Below are 12,576 nucleotides of genomic sequence, written 5' to 3' on the forward strand. Positions count from 1 at the left end.
TAGCCGAGGACGAAGGCGGGTCTGTTCACAAGGAACAGGTAGCCCGCTGCAACGTAGGGGCTCAGCTTAGTCTTACTGTAGGAACAGCTCTCCCCATCTTTCCTTAGCCTATGTTGCAGATCATAACAGGATGCTGGCTGTGTGGGGAGCAGGAGCTGCTGTTATATGGGATGCAGGCTCTGCAGGGAGCAGGAGCTGCTGTTATAGGGGATGCTGGCTGTGTGGGGAGCAGGAGCTGCTGTTATAGGGGATACCGGCTGTGCGGGGAGCAGGAGCTGCTGTTATAGGGGATGTCGGCTATGCGGGGAGCAGGAGCTACTGTTATAGGGGATTCCAGCTGTGCGGGGAGCAGGTGCTGCAGCTATATGGGATTCCGGCTGTTTGCGGAGCAGGAGCTACTGTTATAGGAGATGCCGGCTGTGCGGGGAGCAGGAGCTGCTGTTATAGTGGATACCGGCTGTGCGGGGTACAGGAGCTGCTGTTATATGGGATGTTGGCTGTGCAGGGAGCAGGAGCTGCTGTTATAGGGGATGCCAGCTGTGCGGGGAGCAGGAGCTGCTATTATAGGGGATGCCAGCTGTGCGGGGAGCAGGAGCTGCTGTTATAGGGGATGCCGGCTGTGCGGTTAGCAGGAGATGCTGTTAAAGGGGATGCCAGCTGTGCAGGCAGCAGGGGCTGCTGTTATATGGGATGCTGGCTTTGCGGGGAGCAGAAGCTGCGGTTATATGGGATGCCGGCTGTGTGGGGAGCAGGAGTTGCTGCTATAGGGGATGCCGGCTGTGCGGGGAGCAGAAGCTGCTTTTTTAGGGGATGCCGGCTGTGCGGGGAGCAGGAGCTGCCTTTTTAGGGGATGCCGGCTGTGCGGGGAGCAGGAGCTGCTGTTATAGGGGATGCCGGCTGCGCGGGATGCAGGAGCTGCTGATATATGGGATGCAGGCTGTGCGGGGAGCAGGAGCTGCTGTTATAGGGGATGCCGGCTGTGCGGGGAGCAGGAGCTGCTGTTATAGGGGATGCCGGCTGTTCGTGGAGCAGGAGCTGCTGTTATAGGGGATGCCGGCTGTGCGGTTAGCAGGAGATGCTGTTAAAGGGGATGCCGGCTGTGCGGGCAGCAGAGGCTGCTGTTATGGGGGATGCTGGCTGTGTGGGGAGCAGGAGCTGCTGTTATAGGGGATGCCGGCTGTGTGGGCACAGGAGCTGCTGGCAGGCTCCCCCTTTACCCCGTGTCCACTGGGTAGGGGTCGCCCATACATACACCATGCACATAGCAGGCAGAACTGTAGCGTGCATGGCACATCATGCCTCCCCTAGTGCAGTGCCACCTCCCCGCAGCACAGTCTCCTCCTCCAGGATGATGATCGTGACTGGGGTGATGATGACGGGAAGGAGGAGACATGTGATGGGGATGATGGTGCCGGAGGATGCAGGTTGGCTGCTGGGCTCCGAGCAGCACACACATAGCAGTGCAGGGCTGGTGGCAGCTCGGTGCCCACAGCGGTAGCGCCTCACTGGCTGCCAGGCAGAGCTAGTCGGACCGGCCAGGCAGCAGCAGCCCTCTTCCTCAATGTCTCCCCTGCGAGGCTGCTTCTCCTCCCCGCTCCAGCTGCGCCCTCCGCTCATCCCCCGGCCGTCGCTGCTTGGCCTCTTGCTGCTTGAGCTCCTTGTGCTGCTCCTGGAGGAGGAGGAGCAGCTGTCCGGGAGCCCCGGGACTCACTCGTCCCCTTCTTCCCCGAGCACCGTGCCGGCGGAGGAGCACAATGAAGGCGGAGAAGGAGGACCTGTCAATGATCAACCTGTCTGTGCAGCAAGTGCTGAGCCTGTGGGCGCACGGGACGGTGCTGAGGACCCTGACCGGTGAGTGGCACATGTCAGAGTACATCAGGACTCATACCCGACCATCAGGGAGCCAACTAATGGGGGCAGCAGCTTACTGAGCAGGGGGGAAGCCACGTCATCCATTGTCACGTCTCCCTATTCTAAGGCCACATACACAGCTACTAGTCCAGAATGGAGGCTGGTAGCCATGATCGTCCCATGTGAATCATACACATCACCGACTGTCAGGAATGGCCTCATTACTCTACTCTGGGGATCGCTTCAGTAGCCAGTCAGACTATTTTACCAGCCATACATTGATCTGTTAATAGATAACTGCCTCTGTGCTGCACGAGAGGAGGGGGCTTCTGTATCAGAGCTGGGCACCCAGGCTGTACCTTGGACATATGGATGGAGAGCAGGCAGCCCACATATTCCTGATCTGCCCACATCCTATACACGCGTGGTCCCTAACCGTTCATAACTGGATCCATGGGATAGGAGATAACTTCCTGACCGCGGGGGGTCCGACCACTAGGGCCCGCCACTGATCCCAAAACCCGCGTGAATGGAGCCGTGATCAATCATGCTCACTGCTGCTCCAATCATTCTTATGGGAATGCCGAAGATCACCCAAGCGTTATCAGAGTGCCCAAGATCAGTTGAGTGTTATCTGAGTGCCAGAGATCAGCCGAGCGTTATCTGAGTGCCAAAGATCAGCCGAGCGTTATCGGAGTGCCGAAGATCAACCGAGCGCTATCGGAGTGCCGAAGATCAGCCGAGCGCTATCGGAGTGCCGAACATCAGCCGAGCTTTATCAGAGTGCCGAAGATCAGCCGAGCATTATCAGAGTACCAAAGATCAGCCTAGCGTTTTCGGAGTGCCGAAGATCAGCTGAGCATTATTGGAGTGCCGAAGATCAGCTCAAAGATCGGTCTCCACCCCATTTTTTGTGAAAATGAAAATCATTTGCTTTAAGTGGAATTTGCCATGACCACAACCTCTTACGTATCCATGGTGCGTGTGGATAGGTGTGTGATCCCTGGGACTCTCATTGATCACCAGAATGATGTCCAAAAGTCCCCAGTGATTCCGCTCCACCCAGTGTTTATGGGGCAAACAGATATTAGAATGCATGGCCTGGCTTTCTCCATCGGTCCCATACACAGTGAAGACAGTGGTCATAAATTCGCAGCACTATACTGTGTGAGGCACCTACTGAGGCAAAACACATCTTCATGGACCTTCGCAACACCACTAGGGCCTGTGCATTCACGCAACAAGTTGGTGTGGAGCTCAGGGCCAAAATTTTCCATGGAGTCCATATAGTTAGGCTTTATATTGTGTCTGGGGCGAAAGAATATTGAATTCACATAATTTGTTCATCTTTCTGCTTGAACTAAGGTCATTGCCTTCTTGGTTCCTAGGATTTTTCCACCTGTGCACAATACAATAATGTATTAATATCAAGCATATATTGACAGGAAGTGTGATCAGAGGTAAAGACCCCTGTATACCCCCTATAGCTATGTCACTGATAGTGCGGTAGAAAAAAACAGAGAAAACTGAACATGATGTTCTTAGGTGATCCGACTGTATGAAGCCCACTGCCACGTCACTGTGAACCTCTCAGTGGGTCCCTAACTTTTATAGCCTTAAAGGTGCGGCGGCGACATGCGCCAACCACCGCCGCAGCGACAATGAACCAGCAGGGCGAGCAACCTGGTGCTTCACAGCCCTGATGCTGCAAGGCTGAGTCCCCATGACTCCAGGCCACATGAAGTCATAAAGCCCACAATTGATAAACATACTTAAATTAATAAAAGAACCACACTACCATTATATATGGGGTAAAACTTATTTATTGGTCGGGTACCTTTGTCAAGTTTAATCAAATAATCAATATAGTAAATCCATAAATAATCAAATACATTAAATATTAAAACTGCTCCAGACATAAACAAATAATTTAATAAATAACTCATTAATAATTATCTCCATACGGATCCACCCAAGTATCTGGGTGACCCATCCTCTCACAAAGCACCCAAACCTAGCAGTATAAATACCAAAAGCAAAATAACAGGGGAGGGAGGGCAGGGCTTCTTCAGCTCTTGGGGTAAAACTGACCCCTCCTGACAGGAGCCGTCACCTTATATAGGCATATGCCCCCACTCTCCCCCCCTTTCAGAACCAATCAGCTGTTCTCCATTTCCCGCTCAAAAACCGGTTAAGGCCAGATTTGTACCACTTCTGAAACTTCCAAGTAATATTGTCAGTTACCTCATAACCTGACTTGACCATGTAATACATTAGGGGCTTATTCCCTCATGATGTCCCCATTTAAGGCAATGTGGCCATTTCATGACGTGGCAGTGGGCTTCATACAGTCGGATCACCTAAGAATCTCATGTTCAGTTTTGTAAAGTTTTGTCTAGCGGCTTTAGATGAACATATGATTTTTGTATGTGCTGTCCATGTCTTCTTCTGCAGCATTGGCATGTTACTGATAGTACTGTCTCCATCCAATAGCTAGAGACCCCTTGACATTTTTCAGGTCCCAATCACTGGCTGTAATACTGGCTCTTGGTATTTGGGGCTGACAAGGCCCAATTGTCTTTTGTAGCAATGTCTGTGCATACAATGATATTCAATTTATACACATGTGGTCAAAATTGTTGGTACCCCTCGTTTAATGAAAGAAAAACCCACAATGGTCACAGAAATAACTTGAATCTGACAAAATTAATAATAAATTAAAAATCTATGAAAATGAACAAATGAAAGTCAGACATTGCTTTTCAACCCTGCTTCCACAGAATTTAAAAAAAAATTAAACTCATGAAATAGGCCTGGACAGAAATGATGGTACCCCTGAAAATAATGTGTCAAAAGGGACATGTTTAATCAAGCTGTGTCCACTAATTAGCATCACAGGTGTCTACAATCTTGTAATCAGTCAGTGGACCTGTATATAGGGCTACAGATACTCACTGTGCTGTTTGGTGACATGGTGTGTACCACACAACATGGACCAGAGGAAGCAAAGGAAAAAGTTGTCTCAAGAGATTAGAAAGAAAACTATAGACAAGCATGTTAAACGTAAAGGTTATAAGACCATCTCCAAACAGCTTGATGTTCCTGTGACTACAGTTGCACATATTATTCAGAAATTTAAGATCCATGGGACTGTAGCCACCCTCACTGGACGTGGCCGCAGGAGGAAAATGATGACAAATCAAAGAGACAGATAATACGAATGGTAACAAAAGAGCCCAGGATAACTTCTAAAGAGATTAAAGGTGAACTTCAAGTTCAAGGAACATCAGTGTTAGATCGCACCATCCGTCGTTGTTTGATCCAAAGTGGACTTCATGGGAGACGACCAAGTAGAAAACCATTGTTGAAAAAAAATCATAAAAAAGCCAGAATGGAATTTGCCAAACTACATGTTGACAAGCAACAAAGCTTCTGGGAGGATGTCCTATGGACAGACGAGACAAAAATGGAAGTTTTTGGCAAGGCACATCAGCTCTATGTTCACAGACAGAAAAATGAAGCATATCAAGAAAAGAACACTGTCCCTACTGTGAAACATGGAGCAGGCTCTGTTATGTTCTGGGGCTGCTTTGCTGCATCTGGCACAGGGCATCTTGAATCTGTGCAGGGTACAATGAAATCTCAAGACTATCAAGGGATTCTAGAGAGAAATGTGCTACCCAGTGTCAGAGAGCTTGGTCTCAGTCGCAGGTCATGGGTCTTGCAACTGGGTAATGACCCAAAACACACAGCTAAAAACACCCAAGAATGGCTAAGAGGAAAACATTGGATTATTCTGAAGTGGCCTTCTATGAGCCCTTACCTAAATCCTATTGAGCATCTTTGGAAAGAGCTGAAACATGCCGTCTGGAAAAGGCAACCTTCAAACACGAGGCAACTGGAGCAGTTTGCTCATGAGGAGTGGGCCAAAATACCTGTCAAGAGGTACAGAAGCCTCATTGGCAGCTACAGGAATCGTTTGATTGCAGTGATCGCCTCAAAAGGTTATTCAACAAAATATTAAGTTAAGAGTACTATCATAACTGTCAAGGCCTATTTCATGAGTTTAAATTTTTTTTTAAATTCTGTGGAAGCAGGGTTCAAAAAGCAATGACTGACTTTCATTTGTTCATTTTCAAAAATGTTTATTTTATTATTACTTTTGTCAGATTCAAGTTATTTCTGTGACCATTGTGGGTTTTTATTTCATTAAACGAGGGGTACCAACAATTTTCACCACGTGTGTATGAGTTTGGATTGTAGCATGTATACTACATAGCAGACTTAATAAATACAGCGGACCGATATCTACAAGTCTGCTGTACTCCATGTTTGCTGTACTCCATGTTGTTTGCTGTACCCCATGTTGTTTGCTGTACCCCATGTTGTTCGCTGTACTCCATGTTGTCTGCTGTACTCCATGTTGGATGATATTAGTCAAGCAGCTTAATATTTTTATTTGTTTGTGGGTTAAATGATGAACTAGTTATAATTCCCTATAATATGCTGCCCTAAAATAGAACTATATGCAGCCACTGATTGGCTGCTTTGGTTCCATGATGTCTCCTCCTCAAGGCAAGGCTCAGAGCCTAGTAGGGTACACATCAATGGTACGGAGGAAGGGGGGATTGGCAGGTGAGTATAGTGTTTTTTTTTTTCTGGCTATGCACTTTTTTTTTAATTAAAAAGAAAATACTGAGCAAACTATGTAATAAAGTGCTGAAATGGAGATTGCATTGAGTATTACTTCAAGTTGTAGAAGGACACTTTAAAGTTAAGCACCAAGGTTTCACATGCACCAATCTCTGTGCTGGCTCGGTATGACCTCCCTACAAGGTCGTCCAAGGCAATGTAAATTCCAAAAATTTCCAGGCACCAGAGAGTTTGCATTGGGATAAAATTCAGTCATGGCTGAATTTTTATTACTTGTATTTCTGGCTTGGTAAAGGCCTATTATGGCCGAAACGTCGCATCATCTGCCTCATTTTTGTATGTTCGCTATGTGACTTTTAGGATGGAATAAAAGCTACGCTTTATCTCTATGCAAACTCTGGTACTTTGGAATTTTTGGAGTTTACAGTTTTTGAAGCATGGCACACCAAAAAGAGACCAAAAAACGCTGTTTGAGAAACGCGATGGAAATGCATATAAAAAACGCAATGAAAAATTAGCAAGTAACCTAATTTACTGAGTAGGTGCAGACAATCTGCAACATCAAAAACTCATCAGATTGTGGGAACTTAGCCTTAAAAGGAACCTGTCAGGTGGTCAGATAACACTATTAACCTGCAGATATTGGTTTAATTTGCAGGTTTAATAGCGTTAGAAAGGTTCCTAGCCACTATACTGAAAGTGCGCCACTCGTGGAGAAAATTAACTTTATTTTTCCTGGGAAACGCTGGCTTTCAGTAATTCAGGCATGCCAGCATGGCCACAATCATCGCTCACTATACTGTGAGCGACGGCTGTAAGCACCCCCGGCAGATTGACTGACAGCCAGCTCATCAATGACTGACGCCGCAGCGGCACGCCTGTATGATTGAGAGCCGGCGGCTTCTGAGAGGACCAAAGTTCACTTTCTCCCGGATGCTGCACTTTCAGTATGACGGCCGGCCACCTTCATAACGCTATAAATGTACAGTTTAACCCTATATCTTCAGGTAACAGTGTTATCCCACCTGACAGGTTCTCTTTATCATGCTAGGCACTCAACAGATGTAGTTCAAAGACGGACAAGGGGAATTTACAAGTTGTTCTCTTTTTCCTCTTCCGTCCTTGAGATATTTTGGGTCTGAATTCTGCTAACTCAAGTAGAGGAGTTTTTGACCTTTCTCACAGACGTTTTTTCCATTTTGTTGTCTTTTTTTTTCTTCCTTTTCTTTCTTACTTTCTAAAAAACCCAGGGAACAATTGTCTATTTTCCTGTTTATATTCAACAGATGCCCGTATACTGGTGGAGTGCATTTTTATTAGCTTCTATGGGCCGCCGAATAAAGCACGGCTCCGTCAATTCCAAAGATTTTTCATGCCTTTTCTTTTGTTCGTTGTTTCTTCACCTAGTGATGGCTGATATCTCACCTACGTACAAGAAACCATGGCAAATATGTGTAGAGTAGGCAGAATTTCATGACTCAAGAAGATGAGTCACTTGCATGAAATAATTCTTCTCTGTTATTGTATATTCTCTATGTGATTGTGATGACAGCCAGTTTTTGGTGGTAAATTGTAATTTTTACATCTTTATATTCTGTCCTCACTTTCTTACTCCTGCTGAAAACAGAGAATGTCGTCTGAAAAAGACTTTCTTTGACTCTTCCTGAATGACTTCTTGCTTTTCTTTCAGAGATGTGGTATTGGGTTTTCCTATGGGCCCTGTTCTCTTCTCTCTTTGTCCATGGAGCAGCAGGCGTGCTGATGTTTGTCATGCTACAGAGGCACAAACAGGGGAGGCTGATATGTGTGGTCCTGGTCAGCATTGGGTTCCTAGCTTCTGTCACCGGAGCAATGATAACTAGTAAGTGTTATATTGCAATCTCTGCCCTGTATAGGATACATATTGGGGATTGGTGAATTTGTATGTACTGTATTTGCTGATAGTCTTGTAGGTTTAAAAAGAAACGTGTCCATCAAGTTCCGTCTCTCTCACCTAGGTGAAGGCACAGCAAGATTGTCTACCCTATTGCTTTTGAAGGGATTTTGGGCAGTCCATTTCACTTAGATCTTTAGGAGATAAACTGATCACGGAGTCTCCTATGTCTGGTACCCCTTGTGATCAGCCACAATCAGTAGGGAAACCTGCAATAGGTGTTTAAATCAAAATCAATTGTGATGAGACAGTTTGACCCTCATGCAGTTTGTGGATTTAGCTGCTATTATTAAAGGTGTTGTCCGGTCTTTAACATTGATGGGCTATCCTTTGGATAGGTAATCAATTTCTGATCGGTGGGGGTGTGACACTCAGCATTCCCACTGATCAGCTGTTTCTAGTGTCAGCGTCGGCCGGAACAGCTCGGTTGACTGTTTAGTGGCCATGGCTGGGTACTGCACATCCGCCACCTATTCAAATCAATAGTAGATCTGGCTGACACTGGGAACCGCTAATCGGCTGGGGTGCCGGGTGTTGCACCCCCACCGATCAGATGCTAGGCCATCAGTGTTAGGCTGTATGCCCACTATGCGTTTTTTAAGCGTTTCCGCAGCAGCAGTTCCGCTGCAGAAACGCTTAAAAAAACGCTTGGTAGAAGGTCTGCCATGTTCTCCAATGATAATCCACATGTGCTGTGCATATGCTGCGGAAATTTCCGCTTCGGATTATCTTTGTGGAAAAATCCGCAATTATTTTGCGGAATCGCCGCCATTGACTTGCATTGAGTCGCATGATATCTGCATCACTACATGTGCACATGCGGATATCATGCGGTTCAATGTGCGGATGGTACCCGGGTTTGGAGGAGACTCTCCTCCAGACCCGGGTACCATAGTACCTGTAAAAAAAATGAATAAAATAAAAAATATACATTATACTTACCTTCTGATTGCCCGTGGTCTTCATAGCGATCCATCCGGTGTCCCTGGCTGCTCGCGATGACGTCATTTAGTCATGTGACGGGTCTCGCGACCGCTGACGTTGCGGTCGCATGACCAGTCACATGACTAAATGACGTCATGGAAGGTCCTTTTAGACCACCGCGAGACATCGGGGACATCGGACGGATCGAATAAGGACACCGGGGGCCATCAGAAGGTAAGTATAATATTTATTTTTTATTTTTTACCATTCTTTTACGGTCACATTATATAAATCCATGCCGGTTGCATGGATTTATATAGTGTGACCAAGTTGTCAAGCACTTTCCAAGTGATGCTAAAATCGCTTGGAAAGTGCTTGACAACCCGCATGCGGAAATGCATATGAAGAACGCTTCACTTCCGCATGTCCCTGGCAGGAAAAATGCATGTACAGTCCGCATGCATTTTTTCTGCCAGGGAGATGCAGAAACGCTCAGGAAAAATCAGGAGCATTTCTGCATCGTGGGCACATAGCCTTAAAGTCCTGGACAACCCCTTTAGTGGAGAAGTAGCCACACACATCAGCTTACTTATATCAATATCAGGTAGAATTATGCAAACTGTCCACTGAGAGCAGTTGTGCCACTTCAGCAATGAAACCTACTGTTTTCCAAAATTGGGGTGATCTCAGCTGCTAGAACAGTTTGGAAGCCATCTGTCTTCTTTGTAAAATGTCTTATTAGAATATCATAAATGCTGAAATAAAATGAGTGATTAAAAGTCATATTGGTTTGTTTACTGTATAAGGTGAAGGACAAGGCACATATTATTTAGTCTTTTTCTACTAAATTACCCTTTAGATAAAAAGATTGTAAGTCTCACTTGTGGACACTTGTGAGAAATTGCAATCGGTGTGCAGAACCACTGAATATATTGGCATTAAAGAGGATTTATCAACTCTCCTGACATGTCCGTTTTTGTAATTTTTTTGTCTTTCCATTAAAATATCAATATACAGTTGTGCTCAAAAGTTTACATACCCCGGCAGAATTTTTCCTTTCTTGGCCTTGTTTCAGATAATATGAATGATAGCAAAAAAACTTTTTCTCCACTCATAGTTATTGGTTGGGTGAAGCCATTTATTGTCAAACTACTGTGTTTTCTCTTTTTAAATCTTAATGACAACCTAAAACATCCAAATAACCCTGATCAAAAGTTCACATACTCTGGTGATTTTGGCCTGAAAACATGCACAGAATTTGACACAAATGGGTTTGAATGGCTACTAAAGGTAACATCCTCACCTGTGACCTGTTTGCTTGTAATCAGTGTGTGTGTATAAAAGCTGAGTGAGTTTCTGGGATCCAGACAGACGCTTTCATCCAGCCACTGACGTTTCTGGATTGTGAGTCATGGGGAAAGTAAAATAATTGTCAACGAATCTACTGGAAAAGGTAGTTGAACTGTATAACACAGGAAAGGGATACAAAAAAATATGCAAGGAATTGTTAATGCCAGTCATCAGCGTTCAAACTGTGATTAACAAATGGAAAATCAGGGGCTCTGTAAAAACCAAACCACGGTCAGGTAGACCAACAAATATTTCAGCCACAACTGCCAGGAAAATTGTTCGGGATGCAAAGAAAAACCCACAAATAACATCAGCTGAAATTCAAGACTCTCTGAAAACTAGCGGTGTGGCTGTTTCAAGATGCACAATAAGGAGGCACTTGAAAACAAATAGGCTGCATGGTCGAGTCGCTAGAAGAAAGTCATTACTGCGCAAATGCCACAAAGTATCTTGCCTACAATATGCCAAACAGCACAGAGACAAGCCTCAAAATTTCTGGAACAAGGTAATTTTGAGTGATGAGACCAAAATTTAACTTTTTGGCCAAAACCATAAACGTTGTGTAGCATCGGCGTCTCTGCCCCGTTCTAGGCAGAGACGCCGTCCCTCTCACCTCCCCGCTCCTGGCGCAGCGTCCTCCAGCGCTGCTCTCCCCGCTGCTTCCGGCACGCGCTCCTTCCCCGGCAGTGTGCTTAGGGCGCGCGCGCGCGCGCTCCCCCTCTCTTAAAGGGACCGCGCGCGCCGTCCTAAGGAGTCCCCGGCCAATTGCCGGAGGACCTCCCATATAAAAGGCACCTCCTCCAAAATGGAGGTGCCCGAGCAATGTTGTAGCACTGTTCACTACTCTGCTTCAGCCCTCAGGTCCCGTTGCCAGTTACCTGCCAGATTCCTGCCAGTCTGCTGTCTAATTCCTGCCTGATATCCTACTACCTGCCTGCTAGCCTGAGGTCCGACAGTCTGCCTTACTACTCCTGTCAGTCTGTCTATGGACCAGCTTGCCCGCTCACCTGGGAGCGCACTCCTGCTACCTGCCTGCTAGCCTACCTGGAGGCTCTGCCGTCACGTGCTGTGACCACCTGCCTGTCCAGAGACTTCTGCCCGCTCACCTGGGAGCGCTCATCTGCCGCCTGTCTGTTGGTCTTCCTGGAGGCTCCGCCGTCACATGCTGTGACCACCCGTTTATCCAGAGACTCTCGCCTGCTCACCTGGGAGCTCACGTCTACCATCAGCCGCCACAGGTCGTACCAACCCTTTACCCAGAGACTGCCCCGGTCACTTGCCGTGACCATCTGCCCGTTCACCCAGAGACTGCCCCGGTCACTTGCCGTGACCATCTGCTCGTTCACCCAGAGACTGCCCCGGTCACTTGCCGTGACCATCTGCCCGTTCACCCAGAGACTGCCCCGGTCACTTGCCGTGACCATCTGCCTTTTCATCCAGAGACTGCCCCGGTCACTTGCCGTGACCTCCTGCCCGTTCTTCTAGAGACTGTCCCGGTCACCTGCTGTGACTGCCTGCCTGGTCGCCACCCGCTCCCTTACAAGTACCGCCCCCTTGTATAGTAGCTCAGAGGTTCCGCCTCCCAGACCCGTTACAGTTTGCTCGGGCCATGGAACCCGGTGGCACCCAAGCTCCCTCGCTCTCTGACCTATACCATGAACTCTCCCGTCAGAGATCCCAGCAGGAGTCCATCCTGAACCACCTGCGGAATGTCAACTCCCGCCTGGACACACTGTCTGCTCCACCAGCAACCACCGCTAGTGTCACGACTCGCACCCCGGCAGCACCGTTGCCCACCAATACCATGGCATCCTGTCTCGGACCCCGGCTGTCTGCACCTCCTCGCTTCGGAGGGGACCCCGCTC

At 47.3% G+C, this 12,576-nt stretch overlaps 1 protein-coding gene across 1 annotated transcript in view; it reads left to right on the forward strand.

Moving 5' to 3' along the window:
* The first annotated feature begins 1,358 nt into the window (after positions 1 to 1,358).
* Positions 1,359 to 12,576, forward strand: part of TMEM170B (transmembrane protein 170B) — a 35,158-nt gene continuing 23,940 nt past the window's right edge. The window contains exons 1-2 of the mRNA XM_073678775.1: positions 1,359 to 1,851; positions 8,195 to 8,365. Of these exons, the coding sequence (XP_073534876.1) occupies positions 1,755 to 1,851; positions 8,195 to 8,365 (268 nt within the window). The 5' untranslated portion in view covers positions 1,359 to 1,754. The remainder of the gene's footprint in view (positions 1,852 to 8,194; positions 8,366 to 12,576) is intronic.

This window comes from Phyllobates terribilis, unplaced genomic scaffold (assembly GCF_046119375.1).
Source record: "Phyllobates terribilis strain yellow unplaced genomic scaffold, ASM4611937v1 Scaffold_4__5_contigs__length_816908805, whole genome shotgun sequence".
Lineage (NCBI taxonomy): Eukaryota > Metazoa > Chordata > Amphibia > Anura > Dendrobatidae > Phyllobates > Phyllobates terribilis.